This window comes from Sus scrofa, chromosome 12, assembly GCF_054392235.1.
Source record: "Sus scrofa isolate SSC_HxYL_T2T_F1_AM1 chromosome 12, Sscrofa_HxYL_maternal_Yorkshire_Landrace_v2.0, whole genome shotgun sequence".
Taxonomy (NCBI): Eukaryota; Metazoa; Chordata; class Mammalia; order Artiodactyla; family Suidae; genus Sus; species Sus scrofa.
The window spans coordinates 49361347-49387458 of record NC_139394.1 but is presented as its reverse complement, the minus strand read 5'-3'; the positions used below and the strand labels follow the sequence as shown (position 1 = coordinate 49387458).

The 26112-nt window shown below is 43.0% G+C and overlaps 1 protein-coding gene across 10 annotated transcripts in view; it reads left to right on the top strand.

The window, feature by feature from the left end:
- FAM222B (family with sequence similarity 222 member B) overlaps positions 1-26112 on the top strand; it is an 89218-nt gene that overhangs the window by 43071 nt on the left and 20035 nt on the right. For all 10 annotated transcript variants that reach the window (XM_013989986.3, XM_021067489.2, XM_084985545.1 and 7 more), the window contains one exon: positions 17545-17666. Coding sequence is in view for 5 of the 10 variants with exons in the window: in XM_021067489.2 (XP_020923148.2) it covers positions 17585-17666 (82 nt within the window). In the remaining 5 variants the exon portion in view is untranslated. The remainder of the gene's footprint in view (positions 1-17544; positions 17667-26112) is intronic.

The window sequence follows — 26112 nt, the reverse complement described above, 5'->3', positions numbered from 1 at the left end:
CATTGCCAGAACAGAGTGGAGGTTGGGAGAAAATTTTTGAAGTATAAGTACTGGAGAAAAATGTTACTCAGTTAAGTGTTGAAAGGAAATTAGGAGTTGATGAGGCAGAAAGATACAAGGTATGCTGAGGGTGTGGCCCTAAAAAGAAAAATCCAAGCCGAGTCTGACCTACACCACAGCTCATGGCAATGCCGTATCCTTCACCTGAGCGAGGCCAGGAATTGAACCCACGTCCTCATGGATACTAGTTGGGTTTGTTAACCACTGAGCCACGACGGGAACTCCAAAATTTTAATAAAATTTTTTGGAGTTCTCGTCATGGCTCAGAGGAAACGAATCTGACTAGTATCCATGAGGACGCAGATTCGATCCCTGGCCTTGTTCAGTGGGTTAAGTATCTGGCATTGCCGTGAGCTGTGGTGTAGGTCGCAGTAACGTCTTGGGTCTGGGTTGCTGTGGCTGTGTGGTATAAGCCAGCTCCGATTGGACCCCTACCTGGGAACCTCTGTATGCCACAGGTGCAACTCTAGGAAAAGAAAAAAAAAGAATATTCTCCAACATTGTCACAGTACAACCATCAAAATCATCAAGTTAGCATTGACACATTACCATCATATAATGCTCAGACCTCCTCAAATGTTAGTTGTACCAGTATTTTGGTTTTTTTTGTTTTTTTTTTTTTCTTCGTCTTTTTGCCTTTTCTAGGGCCGCTTTCCATGGCATATGGAGGTTCCCAGGCTAGGGGTCTAATCAGAGCTGCAGCCACTGGCCCACGCCACAGCCACAGCAATGCGAGACCAAAGCCGCGTCTGCGACCTACACCACAGCTCATGGCAACGCCGGATCCTTAACCCACTGAGCAAGGCCAGGAATCGAACGCGTAGCCTCATGGTTCCCAGTCAGATTCGTTAACCACTGCATCACGACGGGAACTCCTAGTATTTCGTTCTTTATTGCAAAAAGGATCCAGTTGATGATCACATTGCATTTATTTCTTATGTATTCTTGGTCTCCTTCACAATGGAACAGTTCTTCAGGCTTTCTTGGATGTCCATGACCTTGACAATCTGACAGTTATTTTGTAGAAAGTTTTCAGTTTAAGATTGTCTAATGGTTCCTCATGTTTAATTTAGGTTGTACATCTTCAATAGGAATAGCACAGGAGTGATGCCGTATTCTTCATTGCATAATTTCAAGAAGTGCATGCAGAATTTTTGTTTCATTAGTAGAAATGTTTGATTGCTTGATTAAGGTGATGCCTGCTAGGCATTTCCATGTAAAATTACTCTTTTTCTCTTTGTAATTAAAATATAACTATGTATTTAAATTTAAAGATGCCCAAATGATTTTCTGTCCTTTTATTTTATTTTATTTATTTATTTATTTATTTTTTTGTCTTTTGTCTTTTTGTCTTTTGTTGTTGTTGTTGTTGTTGCTATTTCTTGGGCCGCTCCCGCGGCATATGGAGGTTCCCAGGCTAGGGGTTGAATCGGAGCTGTAGCCACCGGCCTACGCCAGAGCCACAGCAACGCAGGATCCGAGCCGCATCTGCAACCTACACCACAGCTCACGGCAACGCCGGATCGTTAACCCACTGAGCAAGGGCAGGGACCGAACCCGCAACCTCATGGTTCCTAGTCGGATTTGTTAACCCCTGCGCCACGACGGGAACTCCTGTCCTTTTATTTTAAAGGATTGGCTGTTATTTACCCAAACTAACATCTTAACAAACAGTAGTAGAAAACAAAGTTTGTATTTCTTCTATTCTTGGCATATGCCTCCTTCACTCAGTGTATCCACTCTCTGTTCTCTCTAATGTTTACTCTGGAAACTTCTCTTTCTGGAGTTGCGCTCACCAATTGAGCATCCTGTAGCTTCTATGTTCTTTGACGTGTCACCATTATATTTTGAGATTTCCTTTCCTACACAGTAAGATGTACCAGACTCATCTATTTTCTCTGCCTCAGCCATTTCCCCAAGAAGCTTTTTTGTTCCTGTTAGTGGAGAACTTAGTATTTATAAGCCAAGATATGAGACCCTGTTGGCACTCATTGCTCTTGAATGGGAAGTAGTCACTGCATCCATTCCCTCTGGATATGCTCACGTGCCATGTGGGTTCGGGGTCCCCCCATCAGGGCCCCCACTATCAACTTTGTGGATACCCTCCTTACTCTGTTTGGGTAACTTCTATTTCTAAGACAGCTGAAATAACAGAGGGAAGTGGGTGAAAGTTGGTAAGGACACTTAGTTGGTGAGGGAGACCCCAGAGAGAGAAGTTTGACAGAGTAGAAATTAGGACACTGAGTGGGGTACTCTGAGTAAAGGAGGGAGGTGCTAGGATTAGAAGAGAGACAAACTTCTGTTTTCTACCACTGTATAAAATGTGAATTTGTGCAGTGTTAGCCATTTCCTTGAGGTATCTTTAAGATAAAGGAAGACAGATCATTTGGACATCTATAAGATAAAACATGTATTTATATGATTTTTCCCGATTCACTCAGTGACAAAGTAATCTTAAGTTAAATTGCTTTGTTTGGATGGGACTTAATATTTGGTAGAAGACATATATATTTGACCAGTTAGGACCAGTCACACTGGCAGACAATAGTGCTGAATGAGTATGAAATTTGTCAGGACCACGGAAGGGAGCATAATGATTCTGCTGCTCAGTTAATTGGTGGGTGAGTTGTGGTATTTTGAGTCCTTGAGAAATTTAAAGAGCAAATTTGTTAGTTTTTGTTTTGTTTCCCAAGGCAGTTCCTGAAATGAGGAAGCTTCCTAAAGCTAAGTTCAGAATCTTATTTCTGTTGGTATTCACTCTAGCTATAAAAGGATTCTTCCAGCAGAGACAGGGACTCTTCTCTTTTTTTTCTTCCTGTGGATATAGCCAGTATTCTGAATTTAATTAGCTAGTTGTGGTGGTTTACAGGGTGTGAGAGGAAGGGTTGCTTCTCTTTTTCAATAACATTTTGTTTCCTGGATCCTTTTGAGGTTTAGCAGCCTCTCTTGCTTCCAAAGACACTTTTAGCTTCAGAAGCCTGGTAATTCCTTGGTCTTGTGGAGTGTGAGCCATAAAGTGAATCTCACTGAAGTGGCAAGGTAAGATCTTCTGATTTTTGCTAAGGCTGTGGAAACCCTCTCCCAAAGTTGTTACACATCAAAATCCCTCATGGTCCTTCAGTCACGCTGGGGGAGAAGGAAGGGTGTAAATGAATGGAATGTATTTAGTAGATCAGTCATGCCTTGTCCTCCTTAAAATCTGCCTATTGCTAAACTAACCCTGGATGGCTGCAGACTAGAAGATACAGTGAAATGTGATGTGTTTATACCAAGCATAACTTCATTCCCTATCTGCACTGAATTTACAAGTCTTTCTGAAAAACTCTTCACTAGAAATCTAAGGCGTAAAAACTCAAGGCATTGTGTACCGAGAACTATTTCTTTATTTTGTTTTGTCTTTTTAGAGCCACAGCGCGGCGTATGGAAGTTCCCAGGCTAGGGGTCAAATCAGAGCTGCAGCTCCTGGCCTACACCACAGCCTCAGCCATGCCATATCCAAGCCCCATCTTCGACCTGTATTGCAGCTCATGGCAATGCCGGATCCTTAACCCACTGAGCAAGGCCAGGGATTGAACCTGAATCTTCATGGATACTAGCCTGGTTCTTAACCTGCTGAGCCATGATGGGAACTCACAGAGAACTATTTCTAAGACGATAACAGTCCACGTGTGTATATGGTGGATATAGTAGATGCATGGTCATAGAAAAGTGTGAGCTCCTTTTCACCCCCAAATTTAGAGCACCTCAAAGAGCAGAGGTTGCTTCCTGTTAGAGGCTTTGGTGGACTCTCTGATGCCCAGCTTCTGTCCTAGTATGAGTGTCCAAAATGGAAACTGGCTTAGAAAAGGTGTGAGTTAAGATTGTGTTCAAGTTAGGGTTTACCTCTCGCAGTCAGGGAAGAACATGAGGATAGGAAAGGGCTCTTTTCTGTACGAAGATTATCTGAAAATGAGAGAGAACTGTGTTCAATCATTTCTTGTAGTAGTCTCTGATACAGTTTCCTCTCATACAGCTTTACCCTAAAAAAAAGTCTGACCACTTGAACCTAAAGCTTTTCTTTGCCTTTTTTTCCCATTTCTTAAAGTTTTATTGAAGTGTAGTTTATTTACAATTCTTAACCTTTTTGTAGTCACTTTCCCAAAGCATTCTTACCTTGGTTATAAATTGGGGGGGTAGCAGGAATCTTCATTAAAGCTTATTCCTAAGTGTTAGGCTAGCCAAAGTATGATAGAGTTATAGTGCAAAGTGCTTATCTGGGCCAGATAGTTCCCCAAATGCAAAGGAAGGTCAGTAATTACATTTACACAAACATAAAGCCATGACTTAGAATTGTATGATTTTATTGTATATAATAGTATAAGAAGAGGATATGATAGGTGCTCAATAAATATCGACTTGAAAGGCGACTGTGGTATATAGTGCAGTATTTTTCAAACATCTTTATCTGTGCCGACAATAAAGATTTCATCCCAGGAGCTCCTGTCATGGCCCAGTGGTTATGAGCCCGATTAGGATCCATGAGGATGCGGGTTTGATCCCTGGCCTCACTCAGTGGGTTAAGGATCTGACATTGCCATGAGCTGTGATGTAGGCCACAGACGCAGCTCGGATCTGGTGTTGCTGTGGCTGTTGCGTGGACTGGTGGCTACAGCTCCAATTCGACCCCTAACCTGGGAACTTCCATATGTCACGGGTGCGGCCCTAAAAAGACAAAAGACGAAAAAAAGATTGCGTCTCGGAGTTCCCGTCGTGGCACAGTGGTTAACGAATCCGACTAGGAACCATGAGGTTGTGGGTTCGGTCCCTGCCCTTGCTCAGTGGGTTAACGATCCAGCGTTGCCGTGAGCTGAGGTGTAGGTTGCAGATGCGGCTTGGATCCTGCGTTGCTGTGGCTCTGGCATAGGCCACTGGCTACAGCTCTGATTTGACCCCTAGCCTGGGAACCTCCATATGCCGCGGGAGCGGCCCAAAGAAATAGCAAAAAGACCAAAAAAAAAAAAAAAAAAAAAAAAAAATTGCATCTCAGTAAATACACACAAGTAATTTAAATGGCTGAAACAGAGTCATGAAACAGCATCTTACTGTTATTTTGTGTTGTTGTTTTTTTTTGTTTTTTTTTTTTGAAGGCTGGTTACAGCCAACAGATTAGAAAATACTTATGTAATGGAATGAGTCACAAATCTAGGAGTTAAGACAGGGAATCTAATGTGAAGTCCACTTTCTCAGCTGCATATTATTGGAAAAGTTACCTAATCTTTCTGAACCTGGAGATTCCTAATCTGTGGAAAGGGATTGATGCTTATCTAGCTGGAGTAGAAGATTGTTATAAATTTCAAGTGAAATAATGTATGTTAACATATTTCAAATTATGAAGAATTGTAAAATGTAAGGTAGTGGTTTGTTTCTGTTAGCAAAATAAAAAGTGACCTAGATTTTGATAGATTAGGAAAGTGATATTAGCCCGAATTCAGGCACCAGTATCCTAAGCACTTGAGTATATTTAACTCATTTAATCCTTACAATGATCCCTTGAAGTAGGCACATTTTACAGATGAAGTTAAGTTTCTTTTCCAAGGTCACATAGCTAGTGTGCAACTGACCTGGAATTCAAACCCAGTCTTGTCTCTTAACTACTTCAGCATTGTGCCTCTTGTTAGTCCAGGTGTCTTCAGGTAATTTGAGCTGCAGTTGACACTTAACCATAGGTGAAACTTTCCCCTTTTGAAAACTTGGCAGGAAATGACTGCCCTTGCCACCCAGTTTTTTTCTAGGTTACTTCCTTGGCTCTGTTGGTTTTTAATTCAAGAAATGAAGGCTAATTAGAATGTTACACTAAACTAGATAGTCCAGGAATGAGAATTTATACCCACAAAGTACTAGAATGCATTTAATGGTCAAATATGAATGACTTCATAATTTTTATGTCTCTATACTGTATCTTATAAAATTTTTATACCATGTTTATGTATTATGTATACATTTTAACCCAGCATTTATGTTATAAGCATTTTTTTTATCCTTAGATTTTTTCTTTTTTTTTTTTTTTTTTTTTTGGCTACACCTACAACATGAGGAAGTTCCTGGGCTAGGGATCAGTTCTGTGCCACAGCAGTGACAATACTGGATCCTTAATCTGCTGAGCCACAAGGAAACTCCCATATTCTTTAACTATATATATGTGTGTGTGTGTGTATATATATATATACTTTTTTTTTTTTTTTTTTTTTTGCTTTTTTAGAGCTGTACCTGCAGCACATGGAGGTTCTCAGGCTAAGGGTTAAATTAGAGCTGCAGCTGCCATCCTACACCATAGCCACAGCAACACCAGATCCCAGCTGCATCTATGACCTTCACCACAGCTTATGGCAATGCCGGATCCTTAACCCACTGAGAAGGGCCATCACATCCTCTTGGATATTAGTTGGGTTCGTTACTACTGATCCACAACTCCAACAATATGTAAATTTTGAAACTTGGGACACTATGCTAATTTTATTAGATGAATGTCCTATGATTTATATAACTATTTCCTTGCTTTTGGACATTTAGATTGTTGGAATTTTTACACAATTATGAACTGTACCACAATGAAGAGAGTTGTAGATAAATATTTGTTTACATTTCTGATTATTTCCTGAAGTTAGATTTTAGAAGTGTAATTACTATATCAAAGGGTGAATATTTTAAAAAACTGGTAATATTTATTTCTAGAAAGAACGTCAATTTAGCATCTCACTTGAGTGACTCTTCACTATATCCTTGACTTAGTGTGTTTTAGATTTTTCTCAAACATATTTGTCAATTTTTTAATCATTTATTTATATATATATGTTTTTTCCTACTGTACAGCATGGTGACCCAGTTATTCTTACATGTATACATTCTTTTAACATTACATGTTGCATCATAAGTGACTAGACAGAGTTCCCAGAGCTACACAGCAGGATCCCATTGCTATTCCATCCTGAAGGCAACATTCTGCATCTGTTTACCACAGGCTCCCAGTCCCTCCCACTCCCTCCCCTTCCCCCTTGGCAACCGCAAGTCTATTCTCCAAGTCCATGATTTTCTTTTCTGTGAAAAGGTTCTTTTGTGCCATATATTATATTCCAGATAAAAGTGATATCATATGGTATTTATCTTTCTGACTTACTTCACTCAGGATGAGAGTCTCTCGTTCTATCCATGTTGCTCCAAATGGCAATATTTTGTTCGTTTTTATGGCCAAGTAGTATTCCATTGTGTATATATACCACATCTTCCTAATCCAGTCATCTATCAGTGGACATTTGGGTTGATTCCATGTCTTGGCTATTGTGAATAGTGCTGCATTGAACATGCGGGTGCAGTTATGTTTGTTTTGTTTTTGCTTTTTAGGGCCACATCCATGGCATATGGAAATTCCCAGGCTAGGGGTCGAATCAGAGTTGTAGCTGCTGGCCTATACCACAGTCACAGCAAGGCCACATACAAGCCAAGTCTGCACCTTAACACTGCAGCTCATGGCAACACTGGATCCTTAACCCACTGAGCAAGGCCAGGGATTGAACCTGCATCCTCATGGATCCTATTCGGGTTTGTTAACCACTGAGCCATGAAGGGTACTCCACTAGTCAGGTTCTTAACCTGCTAAGCCACAACAGGAACGCCACATGTTTTTAAGCAAAAAAAATTTTTTTTAATTTAAATTTAAGTATTTTAAAGTTTTAAAGCAAAAAATAAAATACTCTATTTAATTTACATTGCTTTAATTACTAAGTAGTTACACCATTTCTTTATATGTTTGGTAGTTGTCTTTATTTCTCCAAGGACCATGGTGGGTTTCATGCATTCAGATTTTGGATTCTGTCTCCTTCACTACTTCCATTCATAACTCTTCAACACCTGTTCAAAATTTCATTTAAACCATTCTCTGAGAAGCAGACTACCCTCTTAGGTAGTGTAAATAAATGTTATTCATTACATAGGAAACGTACAGGTTTATAAATGTCTCTTGAAACGTCTGAACCCAGCAGTGAACTTAGATGAGGCACTTTAGGCCCAGAAAGGGAATATACCTTGGCACCAGGGTGAGGATCTCATCTAGACTTGTTTCAGAATTGTAGTTATGTACTCAAAATGAAGCAGGCTTTTTCAATGACCTCAACTCTCTTAAGTGTCTGTCATTCGTCAGACTTGAAAGTCAGACTCTAAGAGTTCCTGTCATGGTGCAGTGGAAATGAATTTGACTAGGAACCATGAGGTTTTGGGTTCGATCGCTGGCTTTGCTCAGTGGGTTAAGGATCCAGCATTGCTGTGAGCTGTGGTGTAGGTTGCAGATGTGGCTCAGATCTGAAATTGCTTGTGGCTGTAGTGTATGCTGAGGATGCAGCCCTAAAAAGACCAAAAAAAAAAGAAAGAAGGAAAGAAAGAAAGACTCCAGACTGAGTTAGGAGCCTCTCCGGTGACATGATTCTGCGGCAAGGGAGTCACTGGAGAATCTGGCCTCTGTTGTACCTCGTGCAGTTGAGGGGAGCAGAAAGGCGGTGGGTAAGTAACTTGTTTAGCTGTTCTTTAAACACACATGCTTGCCAAATTTTTTAACAGCTTGCTAAATTCTTAAAATTCTTTGCCATCTTGTAGCTGTGATCTGTAACATTACAGACGCTATACTAGGGAACTGCCACTTTCATCACTTGAATACCTTCCTATGATCTGACTAGTTTGGACTCAGTCAAGACATGTTAAAGGACTACTTAGATACCCTGAGACTTAAAGTTGCATTCAAGTTTGCTATCTTTCTTGCAGACTGCTGTTTTTCTTTTTTTAATGGTTTGGCTCTGTTGCCTCAGTTTCCCCATCTGGGTGTGAGATCAGTGCTTCTCTGGCAGCTTTTTCACAGACTCATATGGGACATAGATTAGCAGTTGTCACATAGGGAGTTCCCATTGTGGCTCAATGGAAATGAACCCGGCTAGTATCCATGAGGATGCGGGTTCAATCCCGGGCCTTGCTCAGTGGGTTAAGGATCCGGTGATGCCGAGAGCTGTGGTGTAGGTCGCAGATGCAGCTCAGATCTGGCAGTTGTAGCTCCGATTCGACCCCTAACTTGGGAACTTCCATATACCACAGCCCTAAAAAGAAAAAGAAAAAAAAAAAAAAAAAAACTGTCACATAGTTGTCTCTGTGGCGCTGTGGGTTAATGAACCAGCTCATCTCTGTGACATTGCCGGTTTGATCCCTGGCACAGGGGGTTAAGGATCCAGCATTGCCACAGCTTCGGTGTAGGTCAGAGATGTGTTTCAGACTCAGTCCTTGGCCTGGGAACTTGCATGTGCCACAGGTATGGCCAAAAAGGCACCAAAAAAATCATCACATGATTATAGATTATTTGTTGAATTATATTTTTCTTTCTTTGTTTCCTTCTTTTTTTTTTTTTTTTTGGCTGTGCACATGGCATGTGGAAGTTGCCAGGCCAGGAATCAAACTTGAGCCACAGCCTATGTGAATCCTTGTTTGCTAGGCCTTCAGGGAACTCCAAATTATATATCATTTGAGTAATCAGAAATGTCTGACTCAGTACAGGTTTCTACAGGAAATTGTAAAAAATAAAGTCCAATATTTATGTCTTAGCTCAGGGAAGCAGTTTCTTTTCTCATTGTCTTGCTGAGCACAGTCCCAGGTACTTATGGGTAAAATTCTCCCCAGCCTGACTGCTCTGCTTGAGATTTTGAATGTACTTAAACCCAAAGGTCAGTCTACCTTTTTAAAATGGTTTAGCTGGAGTTCCCGTCGTGGTTCAGTGGAAGCGAATCTGACTAGTATCCATGAGGATGCAGGTTCAATCCCTGGCCTCACTCAGTGGGTTAAGGATCCGGCCTTGCCATGAGCTGTGGTGTGGGCTGCAGATGAGGCTCGAATCTGGTGTTGCTGTGGCGTAAGTCAGCAGCTACAGCTCTGATTTGACCCCTAGCCTGGGAACCTCCATATACTGCGGGTGCAGCCCTAAAAAGACAAAAATAAAATGGTTTAGCTTAAGTTATAGTGATCTAGCCTGATAGGAAACTGACACCTGTTACATAGTGTAATGAAAAATTGCAAGTTCTGGAGTTCCTGTCATGGTGCAGCAGAAATGAATCCGACCAGGAACCATGAGGTTGTGGGTTCTATCCCTGGCCTTGCTCAGTAGATTAAGGATCTGATGTTGTGTGAGCTGTGGTGTAGGTTGCAGACGTGGCTCTGATCCTGCATTGCTGTGGCATAGGCTGGCGGCTACAGCTCCGATTAGACCCCTAGCCTGGGAACCTCCATATGCTGCGGGTGTGGCCCTGAAAAGACAAAAAAAAAGAAAAAAGAAAAATTGCAAGTTATAATTTACTAGCCTGCAACAAACACAGCCTGCATTTCACAGTTTTAGGAATACTGATGTCTGCCTAATGGGGGTTAAAATACAGAAGCCAAAGGATACTTCTTAGTATAATGCAAAAGCAGTACCTGGGCTTTTTTTTTTTTTTTAATGTGCCTACGTAGTTTTTGGCTCCTCTGCTCTGTCACTTCCAGAGTACAGGCACCTGTGCACACACCTGCGCTGATCTTTGTTGGCACTTGTATTATCCATGTGTTTCAAGGGCCTAAATGCAGATAAATTCTAGAGCCCGGAATTAAAGTATATGATATTCTTCTGGAATGTGAGCAGTAATACTTATTAAACATCTACTCTATGGATAATGTTGCTCCTGACCTGTAACTTGGAAGGATAGATAAAAGACAGTCTCTCATCTTCAGAAGCTCACACTCAAGTATAGATTAGAATGTCCAGAGAAAGGAGTTCCCTGGTGGTCTAGCTGCTGTGTCAACTTACACATGCTGCAGGCCTGGTCCAAAAAAAAAAAAAGTCCAGGGCACATACTTTCCTGGGACTTGAATAACAAATTCAGGAGAAAGCACTGAGTCAGAGATAAAATACATAATAAGAGGATCAAGGAAAAAGTATTCACGCTAAAGAAAGCACCTTAGAGACTGAGGTGTAGGTGGCTGGGAAACAGGATATGGAAAGGACCTGCTGTGATGGGTTCTAATGGGTAGTTAGAAGTAGTGTTTCTAAACCCCTTGAGCCTTGTGTGTTCAGTAGAGATGATTTGCAGCAGGGATAGTTTTGGGCTTTCAACAAAGTTAGTCCGGATTGAACATCCATCTTTCTCTCCCGATTTCTCCCAGCCTGGAGTTGTGAAGTCACAGTTGCAGGTGACTGTAAGTTCTCTGTTGGGTTAAAGATAAAGAAGAAAGATGCCTTTGAGCAATGACTGAACTTTATTCAGATTGGGTAAATAGTGAAAGTACAAGTTAAGAATTCCCATTGTGGTTATGAACCCAACTAGTATCTTTGAGGATGCAGGTTCAATCTCTGGCCTTGCTCAGTGGGTTAAGGATCTGGTGTTGCTGTGAGCTATGGTGTAGGTTGCGGCTTGGATCCCATGTTGCTATGGCTCCGGTGTAAGCTGGCAGCTGTAGCTCTGATTTGATTGTTAGCCTGGAAACTTCTATATGTCTTGGGTGCGGCCCTAAAAAAAAAAAGTACAAGGTGCTTGGAAGTTCACAGTTAATTGGACTGACAAAATTACCTGTCGAATAGATTATTTCATTGACACACACCGTAAAGATGACTGATTTTGCTGAGTCTGATTTGGAAAACATTTAATTTTTGCCGTCTTTGGCCTTGTTCATTTTCCCCAAAGCAGTATTTCCCTTAGTTTTTTTTTTTTTTTTTTTTTTTTTTTTTTTTTTTTTGTCTTTTTGCCTTTTCTAGGGCTGCTCCCGCGGCATATGGAGGTTGTCAGGCTAGGGGTCTAATCGGAGCTGTAGCTGCCAGCCTACGCCAGAGCCACAGCAACGCGGGATCCGAGCCGCGTCTGCGACCTACACCACAGCTCACGGCAACACCGGAACCTTGACCCACTGAGCAAGGGCAGGGATCGAACCCGAAACCTCATGGTTCCTAGTCGGATTTGTTAACCCCTGTGCCACGATGGGAACTCCCTCCCTTAGGTTTTAACCTGATTTCTTGGACCCCAGGAGTAAAGGAATGGGCAATAGTAGGATGAAACTCCTAATCCGAACTATCAAAAAGTAGTCTTTTTATTTATTTATTTTTTGCCGTGTTTGCAGTATGCAGAGTTCCTGGGTCAGGGATCAAACCCACACCAGGCCCTTAACCCATTGTACCACAAGGGAGCTCAAAAACGTAGTCTTGGAGTTCCCGTCGTGGCGCAGTGGTTAACGAATCTGACTAGGAACCATGAGGTTGCGGGTTCGATCTCTGCCCTTGCTCAGTGGGTCAAGGTTCCGGTGTTGCCGTGAGCTGTAGTGTAGGTCGCAGACGCGGCTCGGATCCCGCGTTGCTGTGGCTCTGGCGTAGGCTGGCAGCTACAGCTCCGATTCGACCCCTAGCCCAGGAACCTCCATATGCTGCAAGAGCGGCCCAAGAAATAGCAAAAAGACAAAAAAAAAAAAAAAAAAAAAAAAGTAGTCTTTTTTAGAGGAGTTCTCTGGTGGTCTAGTGTTTTGGACTTGGCACTTTCACCTCTGCAGCCCTAGTCCAATCCCTGCTCTGGGAACTGAGATCCCCTACCAAGCTGGTGCATATTGTGGCCAAAAAAAAAAAAAAAAGAGTTATTCTTTTTCAATAAGCCTTTACCTCCTAGTTGAGAAAGCTTATGAATCATTGATAGTGATGACTCTTTTAATTAATGTGCTTTCTTAGTGTTAATCATATTCTCCTAAGATGCATGTACTTGGGGTTTTCACTGTTGGGTTTATTTTATAAAGTGGAGTCAAATAACAAGGGACATAACATTTTCTTTTTTTTTCCTGAGATTTCCAAGATGGCACTGCTCTCAATTTTATTTTTAAATTAAAGCCCATAAATGGCAGATTTACATTTTTGAGCCGCAGCATGAATCAGAAATTGGGCTAGTCAACATTATTGTTATTATTATTTTTAGGAGGTGTTTTTGTTTGTTTGTTTTTTGTCTTTTTAGGGCTGCATCCGCGATATATGGAAGTTCCCAGGCTAGGGGTCAAATCAGAGCTGTAGTTGCCAGCCTACACCACAGCCGCAGCAACACCAGATCCGATATGCGTCTGCAACCTATATCACAGTTCATGGCAATGCCGGATCCTTAACCCACTGAGCGAGGCCAGGAATCGAACCTGCATCCTCATTGATGCTAGTCGGGTTCATTAACCACTGATCCACGGGGCGAACTCCATAGGAGGTGGTTCATTTTGAAGCTGGAGTTGAAGGCAGGGAAAGATAAGGAAAGCAGATGCAAGACCTGGCCAAGAAGGGCACTAGAACGCCCTGGATTGTGGGTGGGAGACCATGCTGGGAAGTTATTGCTCTAGATCCTTTCACCTCCAACCCCCAAGTAAAAAGTCCTTTGCCAGCATTTTATTTTCTTTCCTTCTTCTTTTCTCACTAAAAAAAATGTATGAAGAGGAGTCTTTCTTTTCCTTCTTTTTTCCCTTCAGTAGTCTAAGCATAAACAGGGACAGGTTTTCCTATAGGAATAAATCTGTCCTAGGGCAGAGATGGTTCTTTATCAGATGCCACCCAGGAAAGCAGAGAGTGACATCACAAGTCTAATAAAAACTCTGTCTTAATAGGGCAGAGGAGGTGGGGGGCTACAGGTGAAGGTCCTTTTGAATTTTCCCTGTGGGCACAAGGATTTTGTTCCTTAATTAGAGGTAGTCTGGGAAAAGCTAGCACTTGTGCGAATGCCCCAGGAAGAGTCTGAACACCTTAGTTCTCTGCTCACTGTGGTACTGTTGCCCCCTGCTCAGGGAGCAGACCAGCTGGTGGTAGGAAAGCTGGCTCTGTAATCTCACAGAGAGACTTTGCCAAGGAGATCTTTTTAATTTGTGATGTTGGCAGCTCATTTGGCCTAAGCACCAGGTTACTACTTGATTCTGTTCAGAAGTCAGAATTTGAATTTTGAAGCCTTTTCAGAGAAGGTAGAGCTAGTGTTGATTTCTGGGTCTAATTGTGCTTCTGGAAATAACAGCTGCAAAATTATATTGCAGTTTACATTTAAGGAAAAGCCAGATGGTAATCAAAATGTGTGGGTGGTTTGAAGTTTTAAAATAAAAGGCTTTTACTCAGCTGCCAAGCCTCCAGAGGAGTGCTTTATACTATATATCCCTGGTTTCTAGAATGAGTTATGGAAGGAAGTTGCTTCCCTCCTGTTTCATCACAACCCTAGTGACCTTGGCACAATCTTTGCCTTACCTGCCCTTGCAGAATCTGATTCTTGACTTTGATAAAACTGCTCAAGGGACTTGAAGACTTCCTTAGTACAAGAGGCAGTCTTTTGGAAAGGATGGCAGATCCCTGAACTCTTAAAGAAAGGGTCACAAATTAGGGGCTATACTCTTAGCAGCTCAGATGATGCCTTGAGTAGTTCAAGAGTATTCTAGACTTGCTAGGTGGTTCTGGTTGGACACATAATTATAGAGGGTCCCAAGCTCTGGTGTCTTTCTTTCTTCCTCCTTCCCAGACTAAAAACTGACTTTTTGGGGTCTTTACAGAATTCACCGCTTATTTTTGCTCCTTTGTTTCCTGTCAGTAAGTCTATTAAAGCCTTTTGCCATAGTTCAGCTGGCTTAATTCTCTCCTGTTCTTCCCATCAAAATTGAGCTGTGGCTTGAAGGGACAGTATGTTATGGTCAACTCTTAGGATCTGCAACCCCCACTCCTCTCTTCTTGGTTGCAGGCATCAAGGTATTATAGGCATATCAGAGACTACAGTGATCATTCATAATTCATAGATTGCTTCCTTCCAGAAAGTACAGTGAGGGAGTGCATCTGCCCAGCAATTGTAATCATCACAGTATCTCAGCTTTCCAGGCAAAGTATAAGGCCTGGAGGTGGAAGTGTGTCTGGCTCATTGGAAGACCTCTAAGGAGACAACTGGGGCTGGAAGTTGAGTCAGCAAGAGGGGCAGGGGAGGTTGGAAGATAAGGTCAAAGAGATAAGAGTAGCAGATCGTGGAAGGCCTTGTTGGCCACATTAGGATTTTTGTATTTTATTCTAAGTGATATGAGAAGTCATTGGAGATTTTTGAGCTGATATGATTTCAAATAAAAAAAAATTATCTGGCTGCTGTGTGGAGAATAGATTGGGTGATGGGGCAAAGGTGGAACAGAGAGACCATTTGGAAAGCTATGATAGTAATCCAGGCTAGAGATGATGAGATGACAAGCAAAATTATTGCCTACCTCGAAGAGAGGTCGGGAGACCTAATTAAGAAAACATCAGTAAAGCCCTTCGTACAGCTCATTTCACAATATTAGACTCCAGTATTTGTTTATTCCCTTCCTTTCCTTAGAGTTTGCCCTCAGCTATATTAGGACCAGAGGGGAGAGATTATTAAATAGAGATCAGCACTCACATGGGAAGGAATTGTAAGCAGTACCTCAGTCATTTGATCCCAACAGAAGACTTTTTATTTCTTGAGGCATTAAGGTTGGCACATTGTGTTCATTCTGTCATGCCACCCACCAGAGACCTGAAAGGACTGAATCTTTGCCAGAACTCTGGGGCAGCTCTATTGAGGCATTCACTCTTCAGTTCTCTCTGCAGTTGCTATCTTAGACACGGTTAGAGCAGCCTCTTTTACAAAGTATCTTTTCAGCTACCTGGCCTTGGAAGCTTCAGCCCTCTGATACTCATCCTGACAAGGAGGTCGTTTCACATACCTGAGAGGGCCCTCTAAGGGAAAGAAAGAAGTCTTGTGGTCTTTAACATTTGAGCTTTTCCCTCATTCCTCTTTTGTTACGATCTAATATGCCACGTATTAGATCTAATATGATCTTTTCTTGTGGCCTTAATATGCCACCTTGATGTCTGAGTTTTGCAGTATGAGAGAAGAATTCAGTGTTTTAGTACATCATACTTGTTTGAGGAAAGCTTGGTCCTTGGTACACAGGGAGCTTGCGTTGCTGACAAGGCTTCCTTCCCTGCAGGCCGGCCACGTCAGCGTCCGCTTGCTTGGACTGTGTATGTCTTGTTGGAAGACTTCACTGATGAAACAGTGCCATCCTGATATAATGTCAGGATCACCTGACCAAAGGGGGCTGCTGGCAGCCTACCACTGCCTTGATTTACCCTGAGAGCAAAGCAGTTTTTTTCTTTTTGGGCCCAGGAGGTTCAGTGGTGTGAAAGGCAGCAGGAAAGGTGAATCCCCAGAAACTTAAAAAAAGAATTTGCTTTAATAGTAGTTAATTTTGTCCACTAGGACGCTTTGCTCCTTCTTCCTTTTAAAAGTGAGTTCAGATATCTGGGGTCGAAAGTTGGACTTTCGGTGCCTTTGCAGCTAAAATACTGTGCTGCCTCTGGAAATGTCTCACCACCCCAGCCCTCAACCGGGACTGTGAATAGACTAAGTCAAGCCCTATGAGGGCAGGCTTTCCTCAGGAACCCTGTTCTGCTTTCAGAGAAAAATCCTCTTTTCCTTCACTTCAGTTAGACTGTGCCGTAGCCTTTCTGCTCCTGCCTTAGTTGGGGCACAGATGAAAGCCAGCATGCCTTTTATCTGGCAGCCGCATGGGCTTATCCAAATGCAGTAAGGAGAGGCCATCTACAAGAAGTGCGTGCGAATGCCGAGTGAGTGCATTCAGTTGCTTGTGGGGATGGGTATTTTCTTTTTTCTTTTTGGTCTTTTTGTCTTTATAGGGCTGCACCTGAGGCATATGGAGGTTCCCAGGCTAGGGGTCTAATTGGAGCTGTAGCCACTGGCCTACACCACAGCCACAGCAACGCCAGATCTGAGCTGCATCTGTGACCTACACCACAGCTCACCGCAACGCTGGATCCTTAACCCACTGAATGGGGCCAGGGATTGAACCTGAAATTTCACGGTTCCTAGTCAGATTCATTTCTTTTTTTTTTTTTTTTTTTTTTGTCTTTTGTTGTTGTTGCTATTTCTTGGGCCGCTCCCACGGCATATGGAGGTTCCCAGGCTAGGGGTTGAATCGGAGCTGTAGCCACCGGCCTACGCCAGAGCCACAGCAACACGGGATCCGAGCCGCGTCTGCAACCTACACCACAGCTCACGGCAACGCCGGATCGTTAACCCACTGAGCAAGGGCAGGGACCGAAACCGCAACCTCATGGTTCCTAGTTGTATTCGTTAACCACTGCGCCACGACGGGAACTCCCAGATTCATTTCTGATGTTCCATGATGGGAACTCCGGGATAGGTATTTTCTAGCTTTTATTTTCCCCACCCACGTGTCCGAGCTGACTGAAATATTTCAGTCATAGTAATAGTTGGTATCAAATTGTTGCTACAGATAAAGACATAGATATATTTTCAACTGACATGCTGCTGATTAAGTTGCTTATCTATCTAAACTTGGGCTTCTGCTGCTCATATCTGATATCCCCCGTATATTCCTTGAGTGAGTTGCCTTGTGTTCCATGACCTTGTTTTTTTGTCATTACAGTGTGAGTGACTGCCTCATGTTGTGTTGATGCCAGTCTGCCATGCTAGCCTGTCTACCAGGGCCAGGTGACCTGTCCTTTCAGCTTCTTTCTCACACGCAGATGAACACTGGACTTCAGAAATGTAAGTAATCTGGATCCCAGGGAAGGATGTGATCCTTTATTTTGTCCCTACGTTTGGGCTGTCCTGGAGGCACGTTTGTGGTACACTGACCATGACCTTGATATCTCCAAGACACTGCTTCTTCACAAACAGCAAGAAGGCAGCTGTAAAAATGTCAGCAATGTGAGACACTGCTCTGATCAGAGGTCCTCTTAAATACTAGAATTTCCCAATGTGTATCATCTTAATTTGTTCTTGTTTTTGTTTTGGGTTTTTTTTCTTTTTAGGGCCACACCCAAGGCCTATGGAGGTTCCCAGGCTAGGAGTCAAATCAGGAGCTACAGCTACAGGCCTACACCACAGCCACAGCCACGGCAGAGCCAAGCTGTGACCTACACCACATCTCGAAGCAATGCCAGATCCTTAACCCACTGAGTGAGGCCAGGGGTCAAACCCGCAACCTCATTGTTCCTAGTCCGATTCGGTTCCACTGCACCATGACAGGAACTCCTATATCATCTTAATTTTAATTGTTGCTGATAGCTATCTCTTGAGCAACAAGGTTATAAGGAGTTTTATAGTGTGTGTGTATATATATATATATATATATCTCCCACTTCAAAGAAGTGTTCCAATTTGAACACCCGTGAGGAATTGAACAAAAACTCAACAGTCTAGATTACTTACTGTACCTCTGAAACAAACTGTTTCCACTGTGCTGTTGTTTTGAACTCTCTGAGCACTCTCTACCATGGAAACAGACAGTTCCCTTTGGCTTTGCTGTCTGCCTTATGATCCTTTGCCCTCAATTGATAGCAAGTAAAGAAGCTTTTGCTTCCAAAAGAGATAGGAAACTAGCTTTCTCTGTCTCTCTGGGCATATTCCGGTTAATATTCTTCCCACAAGATTGAGTTGTTAATTACTGTCTGTTAGACTTCTATCTTAAATTGGCTGGAATTAGTTTATACTTCATGTTTTCCCCGAGTCCAACCTTCTGTCCTTGTACTTTGTGATGTGCAAGGAAAAGATTCTGTTCCTGGCTCAGTACCACGTATAGTATCAAGTGTAAAATGCCCTAAATTTGGAATAGACCTTCATTTCAGAGCAAAAAGGGAAGAAATCAATGAGGCATCTAGGCTTCCCCTTTCGTAGAAAAGGAGTTTCAGCACCTTACCTGAATCCTTTGTGACAGATTGGCAAACTTTTTCTATAAAGGGTCAGATGGTATATATTTTAGGGTTTGTGAATCACACCTTAGAGTCTTTGTTGCACATACTCACTTCTCTACTGTCACTGAGCATAGGCACCTGTGGACAGTATGTAAACAAGTGAGTGTGGCTGTGCTCCAGTATAACTTTCTAGAAAAGCACAGCAGCTGTGTTGGCCTGTAGGCTGTAGTTTGCCACCCGGTTCTCCTTTTGAGATCATCTTCAGAAGTTAAAAATGGTCTAGCCTCTTGACTTCCTTTTTTTGAGACTCAGAGCCTGGCTAGTTCTAGAATTTGGCCAGTGAATCCACCTTGTGTAATGACACAGCCAGAGGTGACAGTCTTCCTTCTCAGCTGCTTGACATAGTAAGCAAGACCTGCTGTTCAGCCCTTCCCCAGCCTTTCTCTTTCTAAGTGATAATTGCATGAGAAAGTTGTCTGTGTTTCCTGGCCACCCATATCTGCATGCTCACTGCATTGTGACTGGTTCCAGGCTTCTAGAGGCACAAGTGAGGAGGGAGTGTACTTGGAGGCATACGGTAAGATGACAGTGAGCAGCTCACTGTTGTTCTGCTTGATTCCTTAACACATTCTGACAGCTTCACCCAAAGATGTGCTGTCAAGGGCTGAGCCAGTTGAAAGGAAAGACGTTATTGGCAGCTTGGTCTTAGAGGCTGACTTTGGACCTTTTCCTCCTTCTCCCCAAGTAGTCTCTGCTAGCCACTGCCCCGAATCTCTATTTAAGAATGAAGGTATCCTTCCTCCCTGGTTTCAGGCCTACCTGTCCATTTGGGGGACAGTGTATTTGAATCTCTTCGACTCTCTTTTTCCTCTCTTTAACTACACTCAGACTTCTCCAAAGGAGAAAACCCAGTGGTGTTTTTAAGCTTGCTTAAATCTTGCTTTCTTCTTTCCTCTCCCAAAATGTATTTTTGAAAAAATCCTATCATGTGACTCATAGCTGTTGGCATTAAGCATTTACAGTTAAGGTGAGGTGAAGCATAAGCTGTCTCCTTTGGAAACCAGCAGCCACGAAGCTGCTCAGAGCCCAGGCCTGTCAGCTACAGAGACCTAAAGCTAGTCTTGTGACTGCTCTTCAGCCTTTCCCTGCTCCCATCCTCAAGAGGGTCTTAAAAGTTGCTCAAAACACAACTTGGTGTCTGCTCGGGTGGGCATAGGGTACAGATATTTGTAGCTTAATATACCTTATATTGTAAGAGTCAGTTCAAGGCAGGAGAGATGGGTTGGGGTTAGGAGAGGAAATAGGTGGATTCTTGACCCAACACCGTAAGCCCTTTGGTTAATGACTTTTCCCATGCTTGAGTTGCTGTGTATACAGAATCACATGATTGGTCCAGCCTAACGCCAGCATTTTCTCTTCTCTTCCTTTTCTAGACATATAGGAGGATGTAATGCATTTCCCAACCTAGATACGTGATTTGCTGTAGTACAGGCTGGATTAAAGGATATCTTGGCGTTGATTAGGTCTTGCATTTGTTGGAAGACCACAGTCGAGGTTAGGTGAATGTCCTCATAGAACTTTTCTAGGTTGTTATTCCATGATGTCACTTGCTTTGAGTCCCCAACCATTTGGGGGCTTTGTACTTGTCAAGTTTGTTTTCCTCTGACCCATCTTCTCCCAATGTTGTTGGTCACTTTTTTTTTTTATTAATCCCAAGCCTCTGCTCCTATTTCTCCAGCTCATGGTGGGTATATAGGATGGCTCAGTATTTTGGGGTAGAATGAGTGAAATAACCTAAGGTCATTGGTCCTAAAATCACCTTTTAGACAATGACTGTGACCTCTTTCATTGTAGAGCCTTGGGGCCTAGGACAATATCAAAATTAATTTTCCTTTACTGCTTTGTTGTATACATCTCTGCCCCCTAGTGGAAAGGCCTGGAAATGGTGAATTGGCCCAGTGACTGGATAACCTCTAGAGAAATATCAGAAATATTAGCTAACATTTGTTGAGTGCTTACCATACACCAGGTACTGTCTTGAGTATTTTTATATATATTCTCATTCAGTTCATTCCTCAACAATTCCATGTGGAAAAACTCTCTTTGTTGTAAGAATGAGGCGCACAGTTTTTGTCAGTTGTCATCGTCACATTACCATTCAGTGGGCTAGAACTCGCACTTGGGTCAGACTTCAGAGCCTGTGTTTGAAACATACTGCCTATGTCTTCCTGCTTGTAGATAAAGGTTCTTTCTGCATGTGCCACCCATGTCTTCTGACCTTCAAAAATAGAAGGATAAATGGGACAGTCCCCAAAGGGAAGCCTGGATTCAGGGAGATCCACCCCACCCCCACTTCCCCAAAGAGACGACAGTGCTTTCTCTGATTCATTTAATGCAGAGTCAAGTCCAGGGGGTCCTACACTATTTTGTCTTGTCTGTGGGCGATCTCAGCCAACCTGCTATCCTTGAATAATAACTATAGACAGAAATGGCTCCTCTTCACAGAGCATTTTCCTGTTCATTGGATCTCTTGATCACAGTAATTCTGTGAGTCAGGACAGCAGGTATCATCCCTGCTAGTAAATGATAAGTGAGAGACTGAGTAGTCAGATAATAAAACTAGTGCTGGAATCCAGATCTCTTTTTTTCTAACCACAGATTCTCTGTTCTCTACACTACCTTATGTCTCCATTAATGACACTATTCGTACCAGGTAGTTAAATAAGTTGCTTGCAAAGCTTGTGTTAGCTGTGCACTTAGAGGACCCTGATACAGAGGAAAGAAACTTTTCTTCTCCAAGGTACCAGTGTGGGGACTGAGTTTTCCAAGTACCGAGGAAAACCTGACTCTTTTTTTCCCTTTTTTTTGGCCACTCCCATGGCATGTGGGAGTTCCCTGGCCAGGGATTGAACCCGTGGTGCCATAGCAATAAGGCTAGGTCCTTAACCCCCTGTGCCACAGCAGAACTCCAAAACTTGGCTTTTTTTTTTTTTTTAAAGGTCTTTTTAGAGCTACATTGGAGTTCCCGTCGTGGCACAGTGGTTAACAAATCCGACTAGAAAACATGAGGTTGCAGGTTTGATCCCTGGCCTTGCTCAGTGGGTTAAGGATCTGGCGTTGCTGTGAGCTGTGGTGTAGGTTGCAGACACGGCTCCGATCCCACATTGCTGTGGCTGTGGCATAAGCCAGTGGCTACAGCTCCGATTCGACCCCTAGCCTGAGAACCTCCATATGCCACGGGAGCGGCTCCGGAAAAGGCAAAAAGACAAAAAAAAAAAAAAAAAAGGCCGCACTTGCGGCATATGGAAGTTCCCAGGCTAGAGGGTAGGATTGGAGTTGTAGCCATCAGCCTATATCAGAGCCACAGCAATGTGGGATCTGAGCTGTGGCTGCAACTTACACCACAGCTCACAAGCTCACAGCAACACCGGATCCTTTAACCCACTAAGCGAGGCCAGGAATTGAACCTGCATCCTCATGCATCCTAGTTGGGTTTGTTACTGCTGAGCCACGATGGGAACTCAGACTTGGCTCATTTGTAAGGCTTAAGTCTGGTATATGAAGTGGGTGATGTTGGATTCCTAGAATGTGGCCTCTGTCTTGTCCAATATGTTCATCTCATCCTTGAGATTCTTCCTTACCATACTGTAGCCTGTGTCCACACTTGCACCTTGCTTTGATTCTGATTTCTCTCTGCTGTCAGCATGAGTGGAGGCAGGGATGGGATTAAGATGGTGGAGTAGAAGGACTGGAGTTCACCTTCTCTCATAAAAGCGACAAAATTACAACCAACTGCTGAACAACCTTCAACAAAATAGACTGCAAACTATCAAAAAAAAAAAAAAATCCTACTCCAGAAGACAAAGAGGAGGCCACATCAAGACGGTAGGAGGGGCAATTGTGAAATATAAGCAACCCCATACCCATCTGGTGGGCAGCTCACAAACTGGAAAAGTAACTATATTGCAGAGGCTCACGCATGGGAGTGAGAGTTCTGAGCCCCACATCCGGTCCCCATGCTTGGGGATCTGGCATTGGGGAGAGGAACCCTCAGAGCATTTGGCTTTGAGGGCTTGTGTGCAGGAGGTCCACAGGACTGGGGGAAATGGAGACCACTCTTGAAAGGCGCACACAGGCTTGCATGTGCACTGGGTCCCAGGGCAAAGCAGACTCCATAGGAATCTCTGGGTCAACCCCTGCCTGTGGTTCTTGGAGGACCTTATGGAAAACGGGGCAGGACTCTGGCTTATTGTGGGGAAAGGACATTGGAGGCAAAGGTCTCAGGAATAGTCATCACTGGGAACTCCTCTAGAGGTGGCCATTTTGGAAAAATCTGGCCCCACCCATCAGCCAACAGGCTGCCTAAAACACCCCCTAGGCCTACAGCCACCTCTCCTCACACCCAGAGACAAAGCCCTACCCACCAGAGGTATAAGAATCAGTTCCACCTACCAGTGGGCAGGCACCAGTCCCTCCCATCAGGAAGCCAGCAGCAAGCCCTGTACTAACTTCAGCCACAAGGGAAGCAGACATAAGAGGCAAGAGAGGCTACACCCTATTGTCTGTAAAAAGGAGACACAAAAAGTCTATAGCAAATGATAAGGCAGAGAATTATGACTCAGATAAGGGAGCAAGAAAAAAAACCCCAGAAAAACAGCCAATTGATCTGGAGATCACCAACCTCCATTACCAACCTGCATGAAAAAGACTTTAGGTTAATGATAGCAAAGATGATTCAAGATCTTGGAAATAAACTGGAACCAAAGATTGATAAATTACAAGAAACACTGAACAAAGAAATAGATTTAAGGATTAAGCAAGCAGATATGCAAAATACAATAACAAATAAATTCACTAGAAGAAACCAACAGTAGAATACATGAAGCAGAAGAACAAATAAGTGAAGTGGATGACAAACTAGTGGAAATCACTGATGTGGAATGGAAAAGAGAAAAAAGATTGAAAAGAAATGAAGACAGTCTAATTCTGGGACTACATTAAACACACCAACGTCTGTATTATAGAGGTGTCAGGAGGAGAAGAGATGGAGAAAGGGCCAAAGAAAATATTTGTAGACACAGTAGCCGAAAACTTCTCTAACATGGGAATCACTCACTCAAATTAAGGAAGCACAACGAATACCATATAAAATACACCCAAGGAGGAACACCCCAAGGCACATATTAATCAAACTGAATAAATTAAAGACAAACTGAATAAAAGAAAATATTGAAAGCAGCTAGGGAAAAGAAACAGCTACAAGGGAACCCTGCTAAGATTATCGTCTGATTTTCAGCAGAAACTCTGAAGGCCAGAAGGGAGTTTCATGGACACAGTGAACTTCTTTGTAGAACAGATATTGACTCACAGACTTTGAAAAACTTACGGTTTCCAAATGAGACAGGTCACAGCGTTGGGGGGTGCACTGAGGGTTTGGGATGGAAATGCTGTAAAATTTGGTTGTGATGATTGCTGTACACCTATAAATGTAATAAAATTCATTAAGTAGTTAAAAAAAGTGGTACAATATACTTAGTGATGAAAGGAAAAAATCTCCAACCAAGAATACCCAGCAGGGTTCTCATTAAGATTTGAAGGAGAAATCAAAAGTTTTATAGATAAGCAAAAGCTAAGAGAATTCAGTCCCACTAAACCAGGTTTACAACAAATACTAAAGGAACTTCTCTAGGTTGGAAAAGAAAAGGCCACAACTAGAAACTAAAATATTACAAATGGCAAGACTCACCAGTAAAGGCATACATATAGTAAGGGTAGGATATGATCCAAACACAAATATGCTACGAAAGCCAGAAATCATGACAGGAGGATACAAATGCAGGATACTGGAGATACACTTTCAATTAACAAATCAACAGCGTTAAACAATCTTGTACCTATCTATCTGTCTGTCTATCTATCTAGCTATCTAATCTATATCTATCTAGATAATCTATATCTCTATATATATATCTAGATAGATAGACTCATATATCAAAAAACTTCATGGTAACTACAAACCAAAAATCTACAATAGATACACACAAAGATAAGAAACAGCAATCCAAATACAACACTAAAGAGTTCCCGTCATGGCTCATTGGTTAATGAATCCAACTAGGAACCATGAGGTTGCGGGTTCGATCCCTGGCCTTGTTCAGTGGGTTAAGGATCTGGCATTGCCGTGAGCTGTGGTGTAGGTCGCAGATGCGGCTCAGATCCCGTGTTGCTGTGGCTCTGGTGTAGGCCGGTGGCTACAGCTCCAATTCGACCCCTATCCTGGGAACCTCCATATGCCACAGGAGCGGCCCTAGAAAAGGCAAAAAGACAAAAAACGAACAAATACAACACTAAAGATAGTCGTCAAACTACAAGAGACGAGAAGAAGGGAAGAAAAAAACAACGAAAACAAATCCAGAGGGATCAAGATGGCAGCGGAGTTAGGATATGGTACTCACCCTCTCCTGCAAACACATTAAAAAACTCTATCCAGGAGTTCCTGTCGTGGCGCAGTGGTTAACGAATCCGACTAGGAACCATGAGGTTGCGGGTTCGGTCCCTGCCCTTGCTCAGTGGGTTAATGATCCGGCGTTGCCGTGAGCTGTGGTGTAGGTTGCAGACGCGGCTCGGATCCCGTGTTGCTGTGGCTCTGGCGTAGGCCGGTGGCTACAGCTCCGATTCAACCCCTAGCCTGGGAACCTCCATATGCCGCGGGAGCGGCCCAAGAAATAGCAACAACAGCAACAACAACAATAACAACAACAACAAAAGACAAAAAAACAAAAAAAAAAACAAAAAAAACCCAACTCTATCCATATATAGAACAATTTGCACAGAACATCTACTGAACACTGGCAGAAAACCTTAAACCTCCAAAAAGGGCAAGAAATCCTCCCTATAACTGGGTAGAAAAGGAAAAAAAGAAAAGGAATCAGAACAGGACTAAACACTTCCACAAGGGAGCTGGGAAAGAGGAAAGGAACCCACACTCTGGGAAGTCACCTAACTAATGGGGAGATCATCTGAGATGGAGGGACCTTAAAGTCTTGGAGAAAAGCACAGCAACTGGACTGAGGAGGGCGAAGTAGAGTGAGAGCCGCACAGACCATTGATAGCACTGCCCCCAGACACCACAGCCTGAGACGCTCAGGTGGGGGCTAGGTGCTGCAACTCAGGTCTAGAAGTCAGTTCTGGGGAAAGGACGAGACAGCCTGAGGGGCCAGGAGCAGGGTGCCACAGGCTGGGGATTAGAATGCCACAGCCAAGAGAACCTGGGAGGAGGTCTGGGCCCTCAGGAGAAG